The 24,879-nt window shown below is 44.5% G+C and overlaps 1 protein-coding gene across 1 annotated transcript in view; it reads right to left on the minus strand.

Moving 5' to 3' along the window:
* Positions 1–420: 420 nt before the first annotated feature.
* kcnb2b (potassium voltage-gated channel subfamily B member 2b) overlaps positions 421–24,879 on the minus strand; it is a 58,521-nt gene continuing 34,062 nt past the window's right edge. The window contains exon 3 of the mRNA XM_011607921.2: positions 421–5,845. Within this exon, the coding sequence (XP_011606223.2) occupies positions 3,923–5,845 (1,923 nt within the window). The 3' untranslated portion in view covers positions 421–3,922. The remainder of the gene's footprint in view (positions 5,846–24,879) is intronic.

The following is a 24,879-nucleotide window of genomic DNA, read 5'->3' on the forward strand; positions in this document are numbered from 1 at the left end:
CACATCGCCACCTAGCGACGGAGGAACAACTACTTTTTTTACTGTACAATAGTCACTACCGCTTGTTCCTCCACACTGTACAATAGTTCTAATGCTTTTTTTTGTTACACCTAATAAATGATATTTACAATACATTTCTATTTTTACTTAATACATAATTATTTATAATCCATTTAAACATGATTGCCAGAATATGTGCAAAGTATATGATGTGGGCTGTACAGTTCAAAATGTGTAATGGTGTATACTTTGTTTTTCTGTCTCTGAATTACAAGACAGAATGTGATTGCTGTAAGAGGTTAAGTATAAAGCATAGATAAGGTTAAGTGCTACCCACCTTCATGGAACATTTGTATTTCTAAGCAAAATTGTCTGTTACATTATATAATGACAATAAATCAAGAAAAAAATGCAGTTATATACACATTTATTTGATATTCTGCATATGCTAATAGACATAATGGGGAAGAATGCTCTACAGAAGTGTTGACATACATGTACATAACAAAGAGTTTTGTGGTCACATAATTGTTCGGACTACAACATGCATACAAAGATGCTGCTTTTTACAGAAACAGTCTGTAGCTTAGAATGTGTCTAATGATAATGTTCTCTAAAACTGATCAGAGAAAATAAATACAAAATAAAATAAAATCAAAATGAAAAATGAGGCAGAAAAAACACAAAAATAAGAACAAACAATGCATTTTAGGGAGCAGGGTTCCATAAGCACGCACAGGTAACACACACAATTGCCATTCTCTCAGAGAAAATAAAGACCCACTCTTTCCACTTCATACAGTATTACAGATGATAATGCTGTTGTGAGACAGTAAGACAAAGCACAGTCCATTCGCTGTCAGCTCACAGAATTAATTTCAGTATCCACACAAACATCATTCCAACGGGAACCATATCTGATCAGTCCAAATCCTTTGTTCCACTTTCCTGCCTATCAAAATGAAAGAATAATAGACTAACATGGAGGCATGTTTACTACAAATAAGAGTTCTGGGGAGAATGGTAAGTTCAACATGAAGGTTTTTGTGGTACCTTCCTCATGAGAAAAAGCCCAAACAATAAAAAAGACATCATTTTAACTAGCAAAAGATTTGACTTTCCAATAAGGGATCAATGATTTCATGTGAAATACAATTCCACACATTCCTCTTTTTACTGCATGACATTATGTTGGGTTGGGCAGACAAAAGGAAATATGGACCACGTCTCTGATTAGATATCACCATTTCAAAAAGATGTCCCTAACAGCTGTAGATGGGATCACTCGAATCTGTCAGCGTGACAATTAATCGGATGCATCAGTGACATCTCTTCCTGTCGGTGGTCAGATGCAGAAACTTTGCTCCCATTTTGTCTATTTCTTCTTTTTAAAAAGTCAAATGGTGAAACTTCTGTTCCTTTGTGCTCCTGTCTGCCTCACTGAAGATTAATGGCGGTGGACACTGAATGTGGTGCATGGGTTTCCAGGAGAAGGGCGCAATACTGCCTCTCCTTTACCCCGGAGTCGAGACATCGACATGAATTTGACAACATCGCCTTTCAAAAGAAGTACAGGAGTAGCATTAGATCGTTAACGCAATGACAGAGAACGTATCCAATCAGAACATCAGAGTTATAGAAAACCTGAGAAATCAATAACATTAATTGTATCTATTACATAAAGACCTGATTTCTGCTATAAAATTAGAATTTTCTGTACAGTGCTATGAACAAAGCAAAATGACTTGCTGCCTTCTCATTAACAGCAGTGTTATGAAAAGGCACGCATCATTTCAACCACCATATGGCAATTGTAGTCGTGCTCCATTTTGGTTTAGAAAAAATAGAATCATTCTCAACGTTAATTCACAAAAAACATAACTCTTTTGTGTGTGGCCATTGAAATTAGATTATATAATCACAGACAGTTTTAAATGTAAATCTAACAGCAATATAAAAGGCCAAAAGTGGTCAATTTGGACCCCCCCCCCCACCCACAGATAACCAAATTTAAGGTACACCAACACCGGCTATGACTTTAACGCCAGTGACACAACATTAAAAAGTAAAATTCTAATTCTCATTTGCATTGTGTGATAATCTGGAAGTTGTAATACTGTTTTGCCTCATATTAAAGATATATCATTTGAAAAATACAAGTCATTTCTGCCTGTACATTTAAAAACAGACAGAAAATAAAGTGCCACAATTCTTGGCCTGCATAGATTGCAGTATGCGGTATTGCACATTCCATACCTTTCTGTGAGGAGAAAAAACACACACAGTAAGATGACAACAATGAGCAAAATGAAGAAAACAACAAAACCAACACAGACATCACCCACTCATGTCCCTTCAGTACCGTTCTGGTTTGCGTGGCATTCACAAACACACTGCTAGTGCACTCAGCCAAGTGTCATGCTGAAACAATAAATAAAAATCCCAGCAAGTACAGTGGAATTGAAGGCAACATACAATGTCGGTGTAAAACGAACAGCAAGAACAGAGCACGAGGAAATACAATAAAACTCCTTTGGGTTTAAGTTTGACTGTAAAAATCATATTTGTTCACAAGAACACACACAAAAATGTACAATCCAAGACTGTAAAAGATGACAATAGCTGCTTTAAAATGCAGGATTGGGTAGACCAAACAAACGGCGACTCTGACATAAGGGGACGGCTGATGAACGCAACACAAGTAAACAAAACCCTAAGAAAATTCCCCCCCCCAAAACCCTGTCAGGATGAATATTGTGAGTGTACAGTATATGCCACTATGCAGCTGAGATAGATGAAAGCTTGTAAGTGTGCTTGATTTGGTCCATTGAAATGATATTTTTCTAAAATCCGACCAATTAAAACTTCCAGTATATATATGTATGTGTGTGTGTGTAAAGTGTATATGTGTAATATGACCAGATCTATGGTGCTGCATTAATAAATATCCTTATCTATTATTTAATGGAACCTCACCTAATGTAGAACTTGTCTATGACCCATCTAAACCTACTTATTTCATATTTTTTTCCTTAAAACTACTATTAGGTGTACATATATCTATATTCTGAGAGTAAATACATTCGTGTGTGATTTGGAGAGAATCAAAATACAAGGGGCAAACCTTGTCCTAAAACCACGTTAAATATCTTAAATAGCATGATCCTTATCGGTTATATGTGTGTTTTGGCAACTACAGATCTTTCAAAAGGACTCAGAATGGTTTTAATTCCATCTCGCTCGTTAAAGACTGCATATCGAATGCTCAAATGAAAAGTTCAACAGTTGTTATGACAACCAAAAGTGACGAGGTCAACAGTTCATTCTTCACAACATAAAACATAACAGGGTCATCATGGGAACAATTTGCATTTCCACAAATAAGTAATGATATGTTTTTTTTTTGTTCATTTTTTAATAAGTCGCTACGATGTAATACCCAGTCTGAGGGGCCCTCTGTGGTTAACCTCCGGGCTCTTCACGCTTTTTTTACATTGCACTGTCAGACACAGTGTTCAGTTGCCTTCCGTGCATTGTCATTGCCGTACATGTCCGACTATTTACAGTGAAGTGCTTTCAGCACCGTAAATTAGCCTCCTTTAACGCATGCTTTTTACAGTTCAGGCCCTCTGTGCGGTTTTCCTCCGTTGCTAAAAAGGGAACGTCTTTATGTACATTAGGAGGATCAAAGTGTCTAAAAGTCGGGTTCCTTTGCTTTTTAAGAGCCTCCTCTATAAGTCCAGCATCTGCACAACGTGCTGCGGTTTTCTTTTCCAGCAAAACACAACACAAGTAAAAAGGACTTCTCATGCCATGCAAAAATATCTGTCTCTACAACAGCACCGATGTCTGCTTCCTGCTGCTCCTCAGGCTGAAGTTGCAGGTGGTGGGGGGTTGCTGTCCCTCAGGGCTTCCCCCACAGTCACATGCTGGTTTCACAGGTCGGAGACAGGCTGCCTTCCCCAGGTATCAGGTGGATGTCTGACTTGAACATGTGGTTGTCTACTTTGAGTCCACTTTGGCTGCTGTCGTCCTTCAACTCTTCGTCTGCGCCGGCCGCAGCTTGGGTGCAGTTCTGAGCGTCCGTCTTGGGTGACAAAGGAGTGGCGCCCGCCGCCTCCAGGAGATGCTGCTCCTCGAGGTTGTCAGTGGACTGATCTTCGTCGCCCGGGGGAGTGTCTACTACCAGCCTCTTTGGGGACAAAGGGCAGAGCTGCTCCTCTGTGACTGGAAGCAGCTCCTCTGAACTGGGGATAAGAAGCGACGTCTCACCTTCCGGAGACTCGTATTCCAGGATGCTAGAGCTCCTGTCTCCAGGAGAGGTAGTGCTCGGTGGCGTTAGTGGGCCTTCTGCAGATGTTTTGGTGAAATTGACTGACAGTCCTTTGATTTTAAGAGGGTTATTCCTCTTTTGAGATCCCTGGCTGTTTTCTAGAGCACAGCTGAAACTCTCTCCTTCCCGCATGTCGATCCCACCCGCTGGATTGAAAGATTCATAAAGATCTCCTTCCTCCCTGGACCCTACTTTCTGATGATCCAAATGAGGTGGTGCTTTTGCATGTCTAATTTCAAGGTGTCCCCCTTTTCCAACACCTGAGTCAGAAACTAGGTAATCTGCTGAGGGAGCAGGGACCTCCTTCATCTCCAGATGTACTTTCTCTTTTAAAGCAGACTCGGGGCTGTGAGATTTCTTAGGTGACACGGGCGCAGTCGAGGCTGCGGGGCGAGCGCTCGTGGAACATGAAATGTTGAGATTAGTGAAGGACTGGGACTTCCTCATCTGGTTGTACATCTCTTCTAGTTGCTGCACGTTAAGGTGCTGCGGGGTGCGGTTGGTCCACTGGGGACTTCCCGTGGTGGTGATGGTTACGCGATGAGGGGAACTGTGTAACAAAGTTTCTGGGTTTCTTTTATCTGGGGATTTCAGGTTAGTCTCTGAACTGGCGTGCCTCGTGGAGCCTCCCCAGCGGCCCGGCGTGAGGTGGTTTTCCAGGGAGGGTTTGTCGTCTTCTTTTTCAACCACCACGTCCATCAGCTCCATACTCCGTGCAAACGCGTCTTTGAGATTCATCGACACGATGCTGCCATTCCTCTTGGCTCTCTCCAGTGCCTCTCTCCTCTTGATGGCCTTCTCCTGCCTCTTCTGCTCTTTGTAGAACTCAGAGAAGTTGTTGACGATGATGGGGATAGGTAAAGCGATGACGAGCACCCCCGCGATGCAGCAAAGCCCACCCACTATTTTTCCGAGTAAAGTCTGCGGGTAAATGTCGCCATAGCCGACGGTGGTCATTGTGATGGTCGCCCACCAGAACGAGGCAGGGATACTGGTAAATTTGGTGGCATCCTCGTCTTTTTCAGCAAAGAAGACCAAGCTGGAAAAGATCATGATGCCCATGGCGAGGAACAAGATGAGCAGCCCCAGTTCATTGTAGCTCCTTCTCAATGTAAATCCAAGAGATTGGAGTCCTGTAGAATGCCTGGCCAACTTGAGGATCCTCAATATTCTCATGATCCGAAATATCTGCACCACACGGCGGACGTTCTGGAACTGCAGCACGCTCTTGTTGGACTCAGTCAGGAAGATGGTGACATAGTACGGCAGGATGGCCAGCAAGTCAATGACGTTCAGCGGGCCTTTGAAAAACTTCCACTTATTGGGAGAGGAGAGGAAGCGGAGGAGGTACTCCATGGTGAACCAGGCAATGCACACAGCCTCCACATGGGCCAGCTGTGGGTTGTCGTTGGCGTGGCCGAACTCGTCTAGGACCTGGAGCTCTGGTAAGGTGTTGAGGGACAGAGCGACGGTGGAGAGGACGATAAAGAGGATGGAGATAATGGCTAGAATCTGAAAAGAGAGAACAGAGGGGGGCATTAGTGGAGTACACATTATAGAAGAACCAATAAAAAGTTCACTTAAGACATTTTCTGCTGCTGATCAATTAAATTATCTACTGGGTTTGGCCATAAAGATTAGATCGAAAGTTCTCAGAGCAGCAGAGATAAAAGTGAACAAAAAAATGCTAACGAAATCTGCTTTAAAATGAGCATCCTCCGATTTAGAAAAACAAGCTTCCAAAAAAATACTGCACCAGATTTAATGACCCTCTGACGTCCTTCCTGAGCTGCACTTTCTGCTCAGTAAGAACTCAGTAAGAACATCCCGCATAATCCTACGAGGCCAACACAGCATGACGCTGCACTTCAACTGCAGCTTTTTTTACCCATCTCCATAAATAAATAGAAAGTGTGAAATTGTTTTTTTAAAATGTGTTTATCTTTGTTCTGTCCTAGCGTATCACTCCAAGTTTAGCTAAAACTCATGCAGTGGAGCCCTGGTCAGACCACACAGCTGAACTGTCCCACACACCACAGCAGTCAACAGTTTCATTCTTTTGTGAGTCCTCTGTGGATCTCAGCTATATCAAACCCAATAAATGAACAAAGGCTGAAGATTCCAAGTCAAGATTGGAAACCGAAGCAGCTAGAATACTAATCACAGGTGGAATTAGGCTGCAAATCAGGCAGATTATCCTAAATAAATTTACACGGCGCGGTCCAAAGTCAGGAGGCACATCTCCTTGGTCTGCCCTGATTTAGCAAAGATCACGTCTCACTTCAGTACGCTGGGATTAAGTTCAAGGGCTTTGCAGAGGTGTTCTGGGGTCACCCTTTTCTCTGGTGCATCCATCAGCCTCCTGCTTCAATGACACTACTGTGGTTGGACTGTTGTGCGTATGACATTTACGTTGATGATGTTGGGATCAACATCAATTAGGTCCACTAATTGTGTTTTCATGCACATCTGCATAAAAAGGATATTGCAGCATCATTATATAACAGCTCTAGTATTTGCTCACTAGCAAAGTAAGTGATGCTCCATGTTACGAGGCAAGGATGAGCAACATGGTTGATTGTCCCTCATCTACAGTGCTGGATGTTCTTGTCTTTATGCTTTTCAAACTATATTTGTAAACCTTTGCTTTGATCCTTTGTCCTGCACACTATCATTCACTACTCATGAGACAAGTCAGTAAAGTAAAGGAAGGGCAGTGGTGATTAAAAAAGCTAGTTTGGATACAAAGTGGGCTTTGTGTACATTCTCTTTATATAGATGACAGGGTGTGAGTAATATATGAAAGCGAGAGTGTGATGAGAATTGAATATTCAATCCTATTAAATGAAAAAAGGCTGAAGATTCCAAGTCAAGATTGGAAATCATAGCAGCTAGAATACTAATCACAAGTGGAATTAGGCTGCAAATCAGGCAGATTATCCTAAATGAATTTACACGGCGTGGTCCAAAGTTAGTAGGCACATCTCCTCGGTCTGCCCTGATTTAGCAAAGATCACGTCTCACTTCAGTACGCTGGGATTAAGTTCAAGGGCTTTGCAGAGGTGTTCTGGGGTCACCCTTTTCTCTGATGCATCTATCAGCCTCCAGCTACCGTGACAGAATCAAGACATGACTCCAGAAACTGACAAGTGAAAAGTGAAATGACAGAATTAGTTAACAGGAGATACCACTGAATCAGCTCCATTGCTAATTTAGCAGCATGTGTACCACAGAGTGCACGCAGATGGTTTTCTACACATCGTCTGTGCGGGAAACCTTTTTATTAGAGATTTGGAAAACGTCGTATAAACGGGCCCTTTGTTGATCTAAAGGAAGTGGTTATTAATATAATAGACTGGGGTTTAAGAGATAACGATGGTCGATGATAACTGATGGGATACACAATAATTGACACTGGATACACAATCAGATTTGAGGACTTTGAGGACTCACTGTAGAGAGTAATGTCTTCACTGTCCCACACCTCTGCAATCTACTGTAGCTCTAACTCATGAACAGCGGAAAATGGCGCTGAGAGTGGGGATGAGTAATCCTGAGGTGGCTTGCATTAACCTCTTGTAATTGAGTGGGAGTAGTTAAGAAGATCAATTACTTGGACTGTCTTCTTTGCCCCTGATCTGCATGTGTGGGACATTAAGTATAGCATCGAACAGCTCAGGTGGAACATAAAAAAAAAAAAGGGCACAGTCAGGGCAGCTGGCCCGGAGGTGACCGAGCAAGAGGATAACTATCAGAAACAGGAAGTGAAACAGTATCTCATTGAACTTGGCCAAATCTCAACGAGGCCAAAATGACTTGGATTTATCGCTAACATGCTAAACATGTCAACTCTGACTGCTAACAGAGCTAACCATATAGGACTGTCTACAAATGGACAGTGCTATATTTAACCACTAGTGATCTATCAACTTTAAAGATTAACAATATCTGAATAAGAATTGGTTTAAGACTCACAGCTGCAGTCAGTGCTACGCGAAGGTCCCAGTAAAAATAAAGTTTCATGTGATACCCTCCAGACTGCGTCATCCCTCAGTTCCTTTGACCTCAGGACACTGCAGTCAGGTCACTGTCAGGATTCTCTTGATTAGCTTAGACGGGAAGGCAGCGGCTTCAGATAATAAGGTGACGTGAGTGATGTGCTACTGATGCCCTCAGACTCTTGAGCAACTCCTCTCACTAATTTAGCTGCAGAGTGTGACGAAGAAAAGGCTCCACTTTTACGATTAGCAATAAGATACAGGGCACGGCGTGGATTATACGAGGTCACATGACCTCTCGGTCGTACAGTACCTTCAGGATTTCCTCTGGGCACTTGATTTTTCCCCCTTAAACCCATTATATAACCAGAAAAAATGGCACACGAAAACAAAACATGAAAAAACAGCTGGCTCGAGTCCTCCGGGGACAGCTCAGAATACAGAGCCAAAGGCAGTTTAGGCAGCGATTTAGATGAAGTCAAGGGTAGAGAATGCACTTCAGCCACAGACAGCCATCACATCTCTATCATTCACATACGTTAAGGTACTATTAGATCCTCTGGGAGCACGAGGTTTACTCGCAGGAGAGAACACACAGGACTTTATAGCTTTTTAAAGCCTTTTAACCGAGCATCTCCTGATTTCTATCTTCAGCCCTCTACCTTCCTCACGTCCCCCGTGGAAAAAAATCAGACTTTACCACAGTTCCTGCAGCTTCAACTTCTCTTTAAATGTGCAGCCAGTGGTTTGGGGTTTTCTATTGATTATGCACACATGACATTAGACAGGGAGTCAGGTCCAGGAAGCCCCTATTGATCCCCTGCTCAAAGCTCTCTTGGACCACAATCCACCTCCCAGGTGTCCACGTATCCTTCCCTTTCCACTTGTGCCATCAATTTGCACTGGTCAAATTGAGCGATGCCTTGGGTATGATCCGTTTTTACGCCACAGAACCAATGTGGGATATTAGGGCTATGATAATGCCAATCAATGGGAGGACAGCTAATGCAGTGTGCAGCGAGTGGAGACGCCCAGTTAACCAGCCTTCTGCGATCCATAGGAGCTACAGCTGTAGCACCGCTAGAAAAAAGTTTGGGAAAGCAGTCTTGTATTAATTATTATCATTTATGATGGATTTCATCCATAGAGCGATGGGGGGGAATGTGATATTTGATGGCCTTCCACTGTTTCCCCCCCAGTGATTCCATTTTCAGACATGATTGGAACAATTACAGACACAACAGTGGTAAAATTCAGGCAAAAATAAATGTTGGCAGAACAGGTTTGGAACTAAAATATGTCCAACAACTTTCCTGTGCAACACATTTGTACAAAAGAAACCGCGCCACTGGCCATCTGCTTCATTAATTTTGAAAGCAACAATAACTCTAACTCTTAACTCTCTGGAAAAGTTGCAACACTTTTTAGAGGAAACTAGTTTTATTCACTCATTAAGTCATTCTTCCTGCAGGCAACAGAAGGTTTCCTGAGGGATTCAGCCAAAAGTTCCTCCTGGAGGTGGGACGTTCCCTCAGCAGCACAGTGGCGGAGTGGACTGAAGGAATCGGAAAGCAATCAATATTCAATAGTCATCAATTTGCAGCCTTTGATTCAGGATCGCTTGAGTCTATTCAGGAGGATGAGGTGTTAAATAATTAAAGCAGGTTATATATCAAATTACTCCTCTACATTTTGTTTAGAGTGCCATCCATCACTCCACTCTTCCTTCTGGAGGTGTGTGTTCCCTGCATAATCCTCCTTCCTTTGTGCACGGCAGCAATCTTGTGTGTCGTCCTTTTCCCCCCATTTCCCCAACATATTGAGTCCTTTTCTCTCTCCCACTCTTTTCACATTTGATGTATGCTGCGCTGGTATTTGTTTTTGCATAACTCGATCTTTCATTCTGTAGAAGGAACCAGAAGGAAAAGTGGGCTTGTATTAAATATTAATCTACTGCGTTCTTCTGATGGGCAAGTTGTGCCACAAACACATCCGTGCCGGCAACAACTATTCCAGCATGTGGTAAGGCAAGAAGATTTAGAATGTTGTAATGTGATAGTGTCAGATTATTCCTGATGATGACTCTGGGAGAAGGCAGGAATCAGGAATCTGGATCTACCTTTCATACTGCTGTGGTGTAATGGAACAAACAAGAAAGTGACATTTGAGGTTTAGAAAATAAGTGATAAAAGTGCAGAATATTCTTCTCTGATGCTATTAAGCTCAAATACCTAATAAAATAAGTAAGTGGCCAAGCAACTTGTAAGTAATAAAGGGCCTAACCAGTGAGGTCAAAGCCTCACAGGCGCCCTCTGGTGGCTGAAAAGTCTACACTAAAAAAACTTTCCCAGTGGTGGCTTTTTTAAAAAAAAATTCAGGCCATCTAATGCCCTCTGATATCTATTTATCTGTATTTTTAAGTTATTTATTATCCCATACAAGATTTAAAATGTGTTCCTTTATCATTATTTTGAATTAAAGTTTTTACATTTCCTCATGAATGGGCAGGAACTCAAAGACTGCAAATAACATCGTCATGCGCAAGATGGCAACAACCCTTGCCCAGAATTTCAAAGCTGACTATCCTCATTGTTTGATGTAGGATACATAGAAGCCTTCTCTAATGTGGGGATCAAAAAGGAGATTTTTGGCTGTCTGAGCTCCACTTTCATAATCATACGGGCATGACAACAGAAATAAAAACAGGATTTAAACAGAGCAGACAGGATACAGGATGTGGAAAATGGATTTTAGGAAGATTTAGTTGCTTGGGTAAGTAATGTACGAGCGCCCACACTGATTTCAAAGTCAGAGAAGCAATTGATCAAATGTTAAACAAGCTAGCGAGGCCATTTCTGGGCCTGGCTCTCTGTCTCAATCAAGCATATTGATGAATTTATTTAAAGCTCTGATAGGATCTTGGAGCTATCCGCTGACTGAAATAGATCCGTAAAGCCAGATCCGTCCCTCTCTGCATCCTGTAACATAACCTCCTGCCTCTGCCATCACGTTTCGCCTCACAGTATCATCAGGGCGGGAGCAACTGTGGCCCGACATATGTCATCGGAGTAACTATTAAAAAGAAAAGGAAGAAGAAACATCCCCATGGTGTCCCGATGCTATTCCTGACGATGACTCAGCAGGTTGGGGAATTAAGCATTCCATGCCAAAGTGGTCCTGCTGAGACCGAGCCTCCCAGGAAGGGCGGCGAGGAAAGTCATGCACACTGCAGCACATTTGATGCATCAAATCCTGAGATTTAGGGAGTAAGAACAACTCCCCCCCCCTCTTTTTTCAGGAAAACTGATGGCACTGCATTCTTTATCACTCTCTTCATCTCTCACTGTCCATACTTTGCAATCTCCATCAGACCTGTCCTTGGTGTCAACCTGGAACAGCCCAGGTCGTTAAAAGTGCAGCCTAAAATCACAAATCCAGCATTAAATTAAATTATCATACAAAAACTCACATGGTAAGGAAGATATACAGAGGGAAAAAAGGATGTGATTCAGCTAGAAGACAGCCCAAACTGTTTAAATCTCATTAATGCCGACGTGATATACTTTAGATGATTGCATTAAATGCTAATCCAACCAATTTCCTTCCTTTGAATCCCAAATAAAGATGTTAGGTCTAGTGTTTCAGCGCCCATGCTGCATGGTGCATGTGTGTCCATATGTTGCAGCATGTGCGCTGCTGGGCAGAACAAGCCTTCAGCCCTCATAGCGTGACAACATTATTAACCTATATGCCTCTGACTCGCCTCCCCGGAGAGAAGAGAACAGCCAGAGGATGACAGATACACACTCAGCCCCTCTGAAGTCCTCAGTCTAACACACTGGAGCACGTAGATCCATGTACACACCCCTCAATACAAGCCCAATCTAATAAAAGTGCATGTTAAAGAGGAGAACGGTGCACGTTCTAATAAAGGATGATGTCCATGCATAACTTTTTAATGGTAATTTTTGTGTGTTTTAGTTCGAGAAGCTCAGTCTTTCCACAGGGGAGAGTCCTGTCTTGTGCGACAGAGAGAGAGATGGAGAGAGAGAGAGAGAGACATAGAGAGAGAGTGAGCGTGAGAGAGAGAGCAGTCAACAGGACTATATGTAATTACCTCTGTGAGCCCCTGAGCCTGACCAGCGATTACTGTGTTAATCACCCGACCAAGGCCCATATAACCAACGCTCCCACAGACCCACGGAAGCAAAGGGCAAACATGCGGGCTGGATCTCTGCTGATACCCACGATGCTCCCATACCCTCAAATGTCTCACCGAGGAGCATTCTAGGTTTTATCTGCGAGCTGGTTCCCCTCACTTCCAAGACAAGATGCACCATCAGTTTCAGAATCAAAGAAATGACCCGCCCGTCACCTCTTCTGGGTATTCTTTTTGTTCACCTTCACAGAGAAAACCTGAGAGGCTCCGCCCACACACGCCAGATCTATACAAAGCAAATGCTGGCACCACTTCCCGCCTGTATCTTTTGCTCCGACGTTCCATTTTCTTACTTCTCGCATTCAGCTGCACTCAGTGGGCTCCCAAAGCTCAAGGCAACCCCCCCCCCCCCCACCCGCATCAGCTTTGAGTAAGTTAAACTTTTCTTTTCCTGTGATATTCTAAGGAAAACTGGATAATTAGCTGCATCCCTGCTGTCCATACTTATGTTTCTGACATCAGGGAGCCCCACCGGGGAGCCTGTCAACTGGTCATCATCTCTTAATTACTGAGATATGAAGTTGGTTTTTCCTCCCGTGTTTTTTACCCCCCAAATGGACATAAAGAGACAAATCAGATTAGGTGTGATGCACAAAGGAGTTGAGCTAATCCTTGTACCTCTACCCTTCATGCTGGGAGCAGCCTTTCATTAGAGAGGCCCGGGGATCACCGAGGAACCAGCTAATCCCAATCAAATATAAAGAATAAAGCCCTAAATGACACCCCCCTTTATTGATATTCCCATCAGCTTCAGCCTCCAGCGTTTACCCCAGTGAAATGTCCACTGTCTGAGTGAGTGATGGCTTCAGATGTGAATATTGTGTCAATGTCAACGGGGCCTCTTACAAAGTCTCTTTAAAGTTATGTGCTAGCAGTGCAAAACTCCCTGACCAAAGCAGAGTTGATTTATTATTATTCAGCTACACTTCCAAGGACAGCGTTGCACTTGTGTGTCTTTTTTATTTTACCACGATTCACAGAACTATATAGAGAAAAAAGGCCGAAAAGGAGTGAGGGCTGTTTACAGAGAGGAGCGCACCAAACTGAAAACACGGTTTACTTTCTAACGAGGCTCCCCCTCGAGGATGTGCGCATGAATAAATGCATGAGCGACACAGAGAGGAGCCAGAGACAAGACACAAGAGCGGTGAATAAGTGAAAGAGTTGGCTGAAACAACAGAGAAATTAACAAAGAGAAAAACAAACATGGTGGTGGAGGCGTCCCTCCCTGCATCAAAGTTTTAACCCTCTTTTTTTTTTTTTTTAAAACAACAAATTTCTTTTCAACCCAATTACCAAATGGCACCTTGAATTCCCGTCTGCTCGAAGTGAGAAAGAGAGAGAGGCCCGGGGACTATGGTGTCAAGAGCATATTGACGCTTGTCTCTGTAACCATAGAAACTTGTGAATGGAATCCACTGGCTCTCACGTGTGAACGGCAGCTGTCGTCACGGGAAAAAAAACCCTCCAACCCCAAAAGAGATTCCGTGCACGTTAAATATCCGGTTCGAGTGACATTGCGGGCACGAGCGCGCGTGCGTTGGCGTGCACGCGCTTCGGCTGAGTGATTCCACTAATTATCTGCGGCGGGGCAACCCCTCCTGCTGCTCTCTGCCTCACAAAGTGCCACGATGTTTACCTCAGTCATGACTCACGATGGATCTTAGTCAGCATGTTCAGCAACCTCAGCCAGCCTACATCACAAACGTCACTAAGAAAACGGGACAAAAATCAGGGAAACGAAGGCTTTATGAATGAATAAGCTAGTGAGCTAGCGGAGGCTAGCAGGGAGCTCTGATAAGAGAGCTGTAATAACGGGCAATTTTTACAGCCTTTGTTCCGCTGCAAATCAGAGTGATGATCACAAGGCTCAGCAGCGGCGCTGGGAGACTGTTACCATGGAGGTAGAATGAGGTATAGCGGGTGTGTGTGTGTGTGTGTGTGTGGGTGGGTGGTAGCCTTCTGTGGGTAGGTCGGGCAGAGGCTGGGGATTATTGATAGGCTGTCGGTCCTTGTGAAGAGCAGACGGGGATGCACCCACTCTTCATGGGAGATTTCCTTTAATTAATTCACAACAGGACACGGTTACACACACACACACACACACACACACACACACACACACACACACACACACACACACATACTGTGTTCAGAACAGTGTGTAATTGTTGCTGCAATGGTCAGGAAAAAATGAGGACACTGCAATTTACAGAGGTCACTGCTACCGATTGTAACACTCATATGCTGATTTTTAAAAATTTAAACCATGTAAAACCAATAAAGGTAAAATAAGTCTAAATATTGAACTAAATATGGCCTCCTGCTTTATGGCTCAGTCAAATCAGCACCGTTGTGTCAAAGCAGGTAGACGATGAGCAAATCCGCGCGCGTAAGAAGATAAGCTAACGTTTCCGCAAACGCCATGAGTGTTCCCCTGCAGGCTGAGCGGCGGGGGAATCTAAAAAAATGAAAAGCTGGCAATGCAATCAGATTATTTGTCTATTACCTGAAGGAAGGAGTGAGTAACTACTTGCAACTGTCCTTCCATCCTTACTAAAGATAGCCTTGAAATCCTATTACGATGAGCCTGAATCATCTTCAGATTTAATTGTATGGATGCCGCTGCGGACTCTACATCCAAAGCTCCTTGAAGAGGAGGGATGCCAGGAGGACCCTTTTGTTGTTGTTCCTACAGTTGAGTGACTGTTTTGATGCTGTAAAGGTTTCCTCTGTGAAGCTAAGTGCATTATTACGACCCGACATGTGGGCTTAGCATGGCAGATGAAAGAAATGGAGGGTTAATCATGATGAGCGCGCACCGCTAGAGACTAAAGCGGCGCGTTCTCTGATAATAATATGGTCACTGAGCCTTGGGGCTGACTCAGTTGTGAATCAGAACACGTGAAACAGTTTCTGAGTGGGCGCAATCGCACGAGCGAGTGGGAGGCCTCGCTGCCCTTCATGAGGAAGACGCGCACGCGTGCGCTGGGCTGCTGCGTGTGCGAGGCCCCCAATTCCCAGCCGGGACTTCTGAGCTAGCTTGACCCTCGATCTCCAAGTGGAGGGAGGGAATTGAGCGCGCCCGCTACCTGGAAACGCCTGGAAACATCATTCTTCAGTGTCATCTACTCGAATGACCTCAGATGAAATGACGAGTCTGCATTTGTTGACTGGTTGCCTGATTAAGCAGGGACATCCACCCCGTGCGTGCACATACGTGGAAAACAGGAAGTACAGACAGTAAACAACCTTTCTGAGAAGGATGGGTGGCACATACGAACACTGAAATCCAATAATGGGGAAAAGAAACTAGTAAATAGTTCCACATTGACATGCTTGCCTGTGTAATCTTGTTACTGAAAGAGCTCCAGCGCTACATTATTTGACCGTGAAGTGAATCAGCAATCTGGACGATGGTAATACCGACTTAAAAACAACCTTTCCTGCCGCCGATGGCCGTAAAGTGTCCGAGCGAGGTCCCCACTCATGATATTTTCAAGGCCTGCGAAGAAGAATCCACCCCATTGTTTATGATTTCAGTGATGTTCCAGTGAACTAGCGACCCGTTAATCTTTACGGTTGTACAAACTCATAAAAAAGGGGACGCAGCAACCTCGTGGGGACCTGTCACATTTTAAAGCCTATAATAATTCCAAAATACCATGGAGAGAAGGGTCTATAAAAGATGCTGAGATCGTGAGATCAGAGGTAAATTATACCTTGATTAAGGAATCGCCAGGAGCATTAAAGATGAAAAACACCTTTTCCCCCTCATATATTAGTGTTTAACAGCTTGGCTTAGTTTAAATAAATAAAGAATATTATGCTAAAATGGGGATAATGTGGATTAAATTGTCTTAAGCCATGTACAAATTGGCCAAGCGTGGAGTATAATTCAAATTGTACGGGATCAGATTTTTTTCTCATAAATTAAGAAAAAGATTCAGCTCATTTCCAAGAGCAAAAGAAGTCGGACAACATTTCCCACTTTGATGCTACTTTTGCTTCCTTAGCTGGAGCAACCCGTGATCAAAAGAATTGGCTGTCTCGTGGCCCTGTGGTCCTACTGCCACTGTTACCTCCCAGCGCATCATCCCCCCCCCCCCCCCCCCCCCCCTCCGGCAACAGGGAGCTCCTCCTGGTCATGATTTAAGCCCGGAAACGAAGACGCGAGGTCCTCCCTGACTCGCCCTGATGCGCATCGAGCAGCACCTGACAGAGTGATTCTTCGCTGAGTAAACAAACACACCCGCGCTCCTCCACACTTAAAACAATTGATGCACTCCAGGCAGACACACACACGCACACACGCACACACAAACCTAAGGTTGGGTAAATTATTATTTATAATTAAATCCACTAGCTATTTAAAGATGTGATGTTTTCAAATTTGACCTTATTTCATAAGTGGCACGGTGATCGATCTCATCTTTTATGATTGAATGTTTAAATGACATCCACCAGCCAGTCCGTTAGCATATGGACATGATTTGCAGTAAGAAAGAGAGAGTTAAATCCCGCGGCTCTTAGCAACCGGCCCATTAGCGAGCAGCACTAATGAGCAGCATTATGGGGCCTTTCACTTCCTGTGTTGACCTCACCTGACTGTTTGGCATCACGCTCCAGTTCAAATAAAAAATTCAGGCCGCCTGAACGGCCCACGGAGGCCCACCGTACACTCAGAAAATCCCGCAATCAATGCCAAGTATTGATTCGGATTCATTAAGTCCAGTCACGGGCCCTCAGAAAAAAGACCCTCTGAAGTTTTCATCAGAACTAATGGGGATGGGGAAACATGAGTAACCTGAGAGGTGTCTGCCTTTAGAACGATACGTTTGTGATGGAACTATGACGGCTCCGCCCATTTGCGTCTGAATTAAGGGGTCTTCCCCGCTGCTTTCTCGAATGAACTTACCGGAATGGCGACATGACACCGCTGTAATACAGATAACGCCGCGGCAGGCGAAGACGATATTCCTGCCGGGATCCCAAATTCATGTGCAGACTCCTACGAATGTGCATGCGTGTGTGTGTGGGAGAGCTTCCCCGTGTGTCTAAATGGTGATGTCATTACTGGCATCGACGCTTCCTGCTTGACGAACAGGAACAGTGGATTCCGCGTCAGCCAGCATATGTGGCTAAATTAGGTCCGGGGACAGCGGGCCGCACCGCAGTGTTACCGGGATTCTGGGAACAGATGTCCCTCGAACAACAGCGGCTTTAACCTTGGCCCCCAGGCTGCATTGCGTTCCATCTTTGCGTCCCCCCTCAAAATGTCAGCCCGCTTTCTCTTTCTCTTTCCCATTCAACACTTCTACTTTCTCCCGATTCCACGGCCTTTTCCCCTCCTTCCTTCCTGCCCGCGCTGGATGCCGGTTCGTTCAGACACCAGCTGGAAGCTGTCGGCAGAGCGGTAAACAATCTCTTCAGAGTTGTCGCAATAAAATCCGCTAATGATGACAAATGAGCGGAGGGTCATTTTCGCCGTTCGAACTTGAACGATCCAGCCCATAAGAGAGCGGATGACAGACAGCGAGGCAGCACTTTTGGGCTCGCAGGTCATGCAGAGCTCCCATTTGTGCTGCACGACATTATATCACTCTAATGTAGAGCTACAAGTACGGGAATTGAAGTGGCATCAGCAAAGTGGCTCAAATGTCTGCTGACAGCACGAACGAGCTCAGACTCAGAAGAAATAGCTGAGACGTGCCATAAAAAAATCCCAATTCAATAAAAAAATAGACAATCACAACACAAAGTGACGCCGTTGAATAGATTCAGCGTTTTGAAAGCATAAAACACCTGAAACTGTCAGAAATGTGTCTTTTTTACTTTCTGCTCCTTCCTTCCCCTCCTGACAGTCAACGCCAACTGCTGCAGACAGAAGCTGGAACGCCCAAAGCATCACAACAATCTGCTTAATACAGTTATGCCGTGGGTGTCGGATGTCCTCCCTCTTAATGCGGAGGCTGGTCTCTCCCCGTTGGGCCTCATCCTCCCAATTCATACTTCAGATCTGCGACCGTGTGACACCGGCGCCCTCCTGCATTTTTCCTCCTATCCACATGAAGGCGGGTCGACCGTATCCCGACAGGCGACCCTCATCCGGCTCCTAACGAGGCAAATATTGGGAATCTGGAGCGGCACCTGTGCTGATTCGCTCCGGCTGCGTGATAAACGCGTCGGGGCGCTTCTGCTCTCTCCTTCTGTGAGACGGGGGAAGGAGGGAGGCCAGAACACGTGCGTCACATGCCTGAAAATCACGCAATGCCGCGCTCCTCTGCGCTTACATAAACCACTCTTTTTCCTCCTTCCTTCTAATGATGCTGGACCTAACCCCTAGGAACAAGAGGGACAAGACCCTCATTAATAGAGACAAATAACCAATTAAAAGGGAATGCATGACTGGCCAAGCCACCCTCACTAAATAATCAATCTCTCTCAATTATTAATTTTTTTTGCTGCTTTCTCTCCCATGTGTGTCTTTATCACCGCCTTAATGGTTACAAATAGCCGTTGACGGACTTTATCTTTGTTTGGAATTCTCTGTCAGCACTTTGTCAAGGTGGGCTATTCAAAGGAGCTTTTAATGGATTCATCGAGCGCGGACGGAGGATCGAAGGAGCGTTTCGGAAAAAGCAAACCTGCGTTCCCAGCATATGGAGGGGAAATCTTCAGATTTATGAATGAATGAAAAGGATCCTCAGAGGAGGTCGCCGCTCACCTCTTTCAAGATAATTTCAGCGGGACGACGCGTGTCTGGAGATTAAATCGGTGACGAGGAGAAACGAGGAAAGGAGTGACAGAGGAAATTATTCTCGAGATTCCGGCACAAACACACACACACACACACACACACGCACATACACGCGCAGGCAAAAACTGGGACACTGGTGTGGGATTTATAAGTGGAATAAATTCAGGAGCCTCCCAAGTTCAGCCCGGCAATCTGCACATTACGCGTGATAAACTGTGCGTCTGCATGCGCGCATGTGCTGGAGGGAGCAGGGGAGTCACATGTAATCACAAAACCCCACAGATGGAAACACATGTGGGAGGACCAGAAAGGAATCTCCCCGGCAGCCCGCGCCGCATTCACGCCATATTTGGTGCTTCAGGGTTTTTATTCAGCCCGTCCGGCCAAATTTCCAGTACAGTGTGTACACCCAGTGGACCCGGCATGAAAAAGCCTTCCCAGAAAGTTTGGACTGTTTGTTTCGCCCGCTCAGACAGGTTGTTTTCAGCGATATTGAAACATCCCTCATGTTGTCACTCACAGGTCTGCGTAAGAAACCAAAAACAGATTTTTTTTTTGCCTGGAGTTTTTGCAACTCCAGCTGGTGCTTGGAGCCTCCTGGTCCACATCCACACCCACTCGGCATCTGCGGCAAACTCCTATTAGACAAGCCCTCATGGGACGTGAGCAATAAATAAACGGTCCGGGCATGCAAGGCCTCTTGAAAGAGACGTCGTCAGCCCATCTGCTTATGGCTCCAGGTGTCTAATAGGCTGCCTGAACAGAATGCATCAGTCACGATGTCCACTTTCGCACATTTCCGCACTCAAATACAGACCAAAAAAAAACTGCAGGGATGTTTGTCCATCTTGTTTTTCTCCCTGAGGGGCCTTCGCTAATGTAGGAGAGGAAGTTAGCATGCGCCTGCTGCTCTCTCCACCGATCCTCAGCAGCGCCTACACACCTCCCTCATCATCAGCCGCATCTCCGCTACTCCTCTACAGCAGTCAGTCCGGCGAGTGAGACCATTACCGATACCAACGTTGTGGCATCACGAGCCTTCGCGGCGCCTCTTTTGAGGGTTGAGAGTGGCTCAACATTCTCGTCTGTTTTTAGACGCTTGAGAGTCACGGGCTTCTCAGTAAGTACAGAGTTAACTCCTTTTTTCCCGTGTAGGGGTACACCTACGAAGCCGCTGACAGGAAATAACTCCCACAGAATTGGCAGTGAAGAGATGAGCTCGTGCCCGTTGAGCAGAAAGCATGAAAAGAAGGGAAGTTTAAAACAGTTTGTCTGCTGCGCTGGGAGGACATATCGTTTCATTGCTGATGTGTGGATTACTTATCCTCCTCCAGACTTCTGTCAACCCTCAATAGACGAACAGAAAATCCCTTTAGGATGACCTCGCATCTCTTATCCTCCCATCCTTTACTCTTCCCACTCCTTCCTTTGAAGGGGGGCACCTTTAACCCAGCAGCCAAAAGAGGACGCATTGTTTGACTCCCTCCCTCCTCCCCCACACCTGTCACTGTTTGAGCTCACAAAAAGGCCGCGGTGATGGGGAGATTGCCGCTTTCATTCGCCGAGCCCACTGCAGTGCTTACTGTGAAGCAGTAATTAGTGTCAAGAACAAATTTGTTGGTGCTAATAAAGCTGCAAGCTGTGGTGCTACAAAGCACAACAAGGAGCAGAGGGACCAGATGTAGATCCTGCTGCATGAGAGATACGGGAGAGTCTGTCCAACAGTCTGCATGCAGAAAAGTTTGCCATTTTGGTCCCTAGCTCCTCCAGCAGCTTGTTATTTTTGAGCTTCATTTAATATCGCAATATTTACTGGACAGGATGTTTCAACACATCAAATCCTATAAACCTTAGGGATGTTGCTATGGAATATACAGTAACATAGTGCTGTCACTCCTAATGGAAAGTTTCCACTTTGCGACAGCTGCTTCTGTTCTCATTGCAATGACAGTACACAAAAACATCATAAGTGATCCCAAACCCAATGAATACTAATATTAGCATATGCTAACATTAGCATTCTTACTCACAAACTACTCTACGTCTTGCATGGCAGCATAGCGATGGCATAATGACATTGAGGCATAAGTAACTGTTCAGGAAGGTGTTAGCATGGCTGGAATCTCTCAGCTATACTATAATGGGGCAAAGTATTCAGGGTCTGTCAATGAATTTTGATACATAAAATGGTTAAATCCAGGCACAAAATTGAAAATTGCTCAAAACATAAAACATTGAACAACAAACGGCGTTTCGATCGTTTCAATTGCAGCGTGTTCTTTCCAGGATTGTGCAGCTGCAGCGCTCTCCGAGGTGCTGATCCTGCCGCGGCCTCGAGAATGGCCCCTTAAAATAACAGCGAGAACCCGTTTCGTGGACTTCACGCGACTACTTAGCCAGCTTGTTTTTGGCTAAGTAGTCTTGTTTTTGTTTCTGATCTACAAAATTGCTTTCTGATTCCTCAACGTGCCAACAATGTGCCCGACCGCACCTCCTTTTAAGACCAATGGGCCCACAGGCACATGTGCATTTGCTATTTAAGCCACAGTGGTGCCGGACAGAGGAACGACAACTGCGTCAGTCTTAAAATAGCCAAGACAATTGTGTCGAGCTTGGTGCCGCTTTGTGTCGGCTATAATACGGGGCTCTCACTCTTGTCACGGAAATGGCAAGACAATAAATCCACTGGAGCTCCCACTACACACGATGAGTTACAAGGTCTTATCTCAGCAGCCATGTGGTGTTGACATCGCCAGAATACGCGGAGATGAAAGATGAGGGTTTTACGTGGAAGTAGGAGCGCAGAATGTTTAAAAATAACGGACGTGATGTATCGTAAACCCTTAAGAGAGCTCATCCAAAAGCCAGGGGGAATAAAAAATAATGATGCCACAGGATGAGCCTTGTGTGGCTGACTTGCTTGATTACATTGTGATGCTGCGAGGAGAGCCTTGATGAAAAGATTTATGGACAATGAGATTTTCTTTAATCCATATAATGATCCCCAATAGGAATGCACCACTCCGGCTGCTGAGACGCGGGTTATGATATTGGCAAATGTCAACAGGAGCATTTTCCACCATCTGGGGAAGAAAGGTCTAATCTATATTCCTTTAGGAATAACCAAATCGATCAATTTTATTTGAAATGAGAAGGAAAATGCAGGATTAATCCATCTGTCTTAAGTGCTATAAGCTCTTTCTACCAAGACACTTATATCACACTCTCGGTCGAGAGGTATGAAAATATCTCGGGATATTTCCAGCTAAAGTAATATGAATGTCACACCTAGTCTGTGTCACAGGGGTCTGCTATCAAAGGGAGTATTACTCCAGCCAATTCACAGAGATTATCCATATATATGTTGAGCTCGCAGGAGATATACGCCCGAGGAAAATCCGTTTCACAGACCATCCGCAAATATATTGCCTATAAAAAGAATAACTAAAAGCCCTTTTTTTGGATGGATGCAGCAGCATCTGTGCAGCTCAGATGATCTCGTTATTAGAAAGAAGTTGCGATATGCTCACCTTTATTAGGTTTTCTAGGATTTGGGATTGTATTTCTGTTTGTATTATTCAACAAGGCTTTGATTACTTTGATTTATTAAATGCAGCAGAAAAGCTAGTTTGTGTCCTGTGATTTGGAGCGTGCATCTAACTGGATGTTTTGCTGAGCGGTTAGCTTCACTCTCGGCTGTGGAACTTTATAACTACAAAGAAAAGATGGGCAGGGGGGTGTGTGTGTGGGGGGGGGGATAAAGCCAGCTTGTCCATCCTTCATCCTTCCATCCTTCATCTTCTCATCGACATTCCGGGCAGCGTTGGCCGCCTGAACCACAGTTTGCCTTCCTATCAGATAGCGGAGGAACACGCCGAGGACGAAAAATTGCCTCGCGTCCTAATTGAGCCGTAGATTACGGCCTAAATTGGGTTCCCAAAAATACACAATTGGGTTCCCAAAAATACACACTCCAGTTTGGTACATCAAACTGAACTGCACACTGGAAAACAGCAAAGGATGCATTTCCTCCTTTGACGCGTGGTGCGGCTAATTAGCTGCGATTTATCATTGCTTGTGCAGTTTTTGCTTCCTGATTATAGTGTGAGATGATCTCTGCCAGGTGAGGGGACACACACACACACACACACACACTTGTCTCTCTTGTGTGTTTAAATGAAAGGCTGAACGAGACCTTTGCCTCTCCAGGTAACAGAGAGAGGAAACGCTGTCATCCTTTTTACTGACTGCACATACTGTACAATTAAAGCTCATAAGTTATCCCTCGGGCAGCGCTCTTGGTTCCCAACTAATGTCTTTTATGGATGCTACTCAATATGAGCTCCCTCTCTTGCGGCAAACAGCGCCATTATCTTCTGCAGACACACAACTGGAACATCCCATTAAAGAATGCAAGGATTACTTTTGTGCACATTTCAGTAGTGAAATAAAACCAGGTAGCATTTTACCGCGGGTGCGGGTGAAATAAGAGGATGACATTAATTGAGCTCATTTTTGGATCTAAACAGATGTAAACCTTTAAAATGAAATATATCTACACTTCTGCGGTATACATGAATGTCCTCATTCTTTGTATCACACAGCAAAAACAAACACTGGCACATTTGGATGAATTTATCATGTGATGTTATTTCTGCATAAGGGCACAGTGATATAATAAATTGTGCATTCGTCCACTGGATGACATGCTGAGTCTTGTTTTCCCAACCTGCTCATGCAGGTAAAGCCTGATTCATGTTTTTAATATAATACTGTAGTAAAATGATAATATTGATAAAGCGCTTGCAATGGTGCGATGACATATTAAGTGAAATATTGCCATTGTTCAGGTTCCCATCTAAATCTCTTGCATATGTTAATAAATCTCTTGGCAGGATGAGATGACTGTATAGAGCACAAGGACAGGTGGACAAGAGGACAAGAAAGTTGTCCCCTTGTCAAATGGCTGAATGAGAAATTTAAAAAAATTATACATATCGGAGCACAGATTTGGACAAGGTGGCAGGACGGAAGTACAGACACGCTTAAGCTTTGATTCTTTATTTCCCCGACTCAATTCCTCTCGCCTCCTTTTTTTCCTGACCTGTGCCCTGACGCAGTCCCTCCCAACATCTGCCCACAGGAGGGCTAAGCAGATTAATTGAAAGATTTAGATTTCTATTCTTTCAGCTTAGTCGACTGCGAGACATCTCGTCTCCTTTCTCCTCCCTCCTGCTCCCATTCGCGTGACCTTTTCTCACAGTTACTCTTCAGACCGAGAAGAATGGAAGCCAAAAATAACTGTCACCAGATTGTTGATGGCAGCATATTGCACTGCAGGTTTTTTGTGCGGGTATCAGAGAGAAATGGATGGAGAGTTGCACACATCACCGATGGCAGTTTGCAGCTCTTAAGAAAGAGTAGCAGGGCCATCAGATTATCATCAACCTTTATGCCTGTGTGATGTAATAAAATGCTGAATTTCCACCAGGTCGGTGAGCAAATAAGATTTTATGTGAGAGAATAAAATATTGGGAAACAGTCAGACTGGAGGAAGGAAGCAGCCAGG

This window comes from Takifugu rubripes, chromosome 10, assembly GCF_901000725.2.
Source record: "Takifugu rubripes chromosome 10, fTakRub1.2, whole genome shotgun sequence".
Lineage (NCBI taxonomy): Eukaryota > Metazoa > Chordata > Actinopteri > Tetraodontiformes > Tetraodontidae > Takifugu > Takifugu rubripes.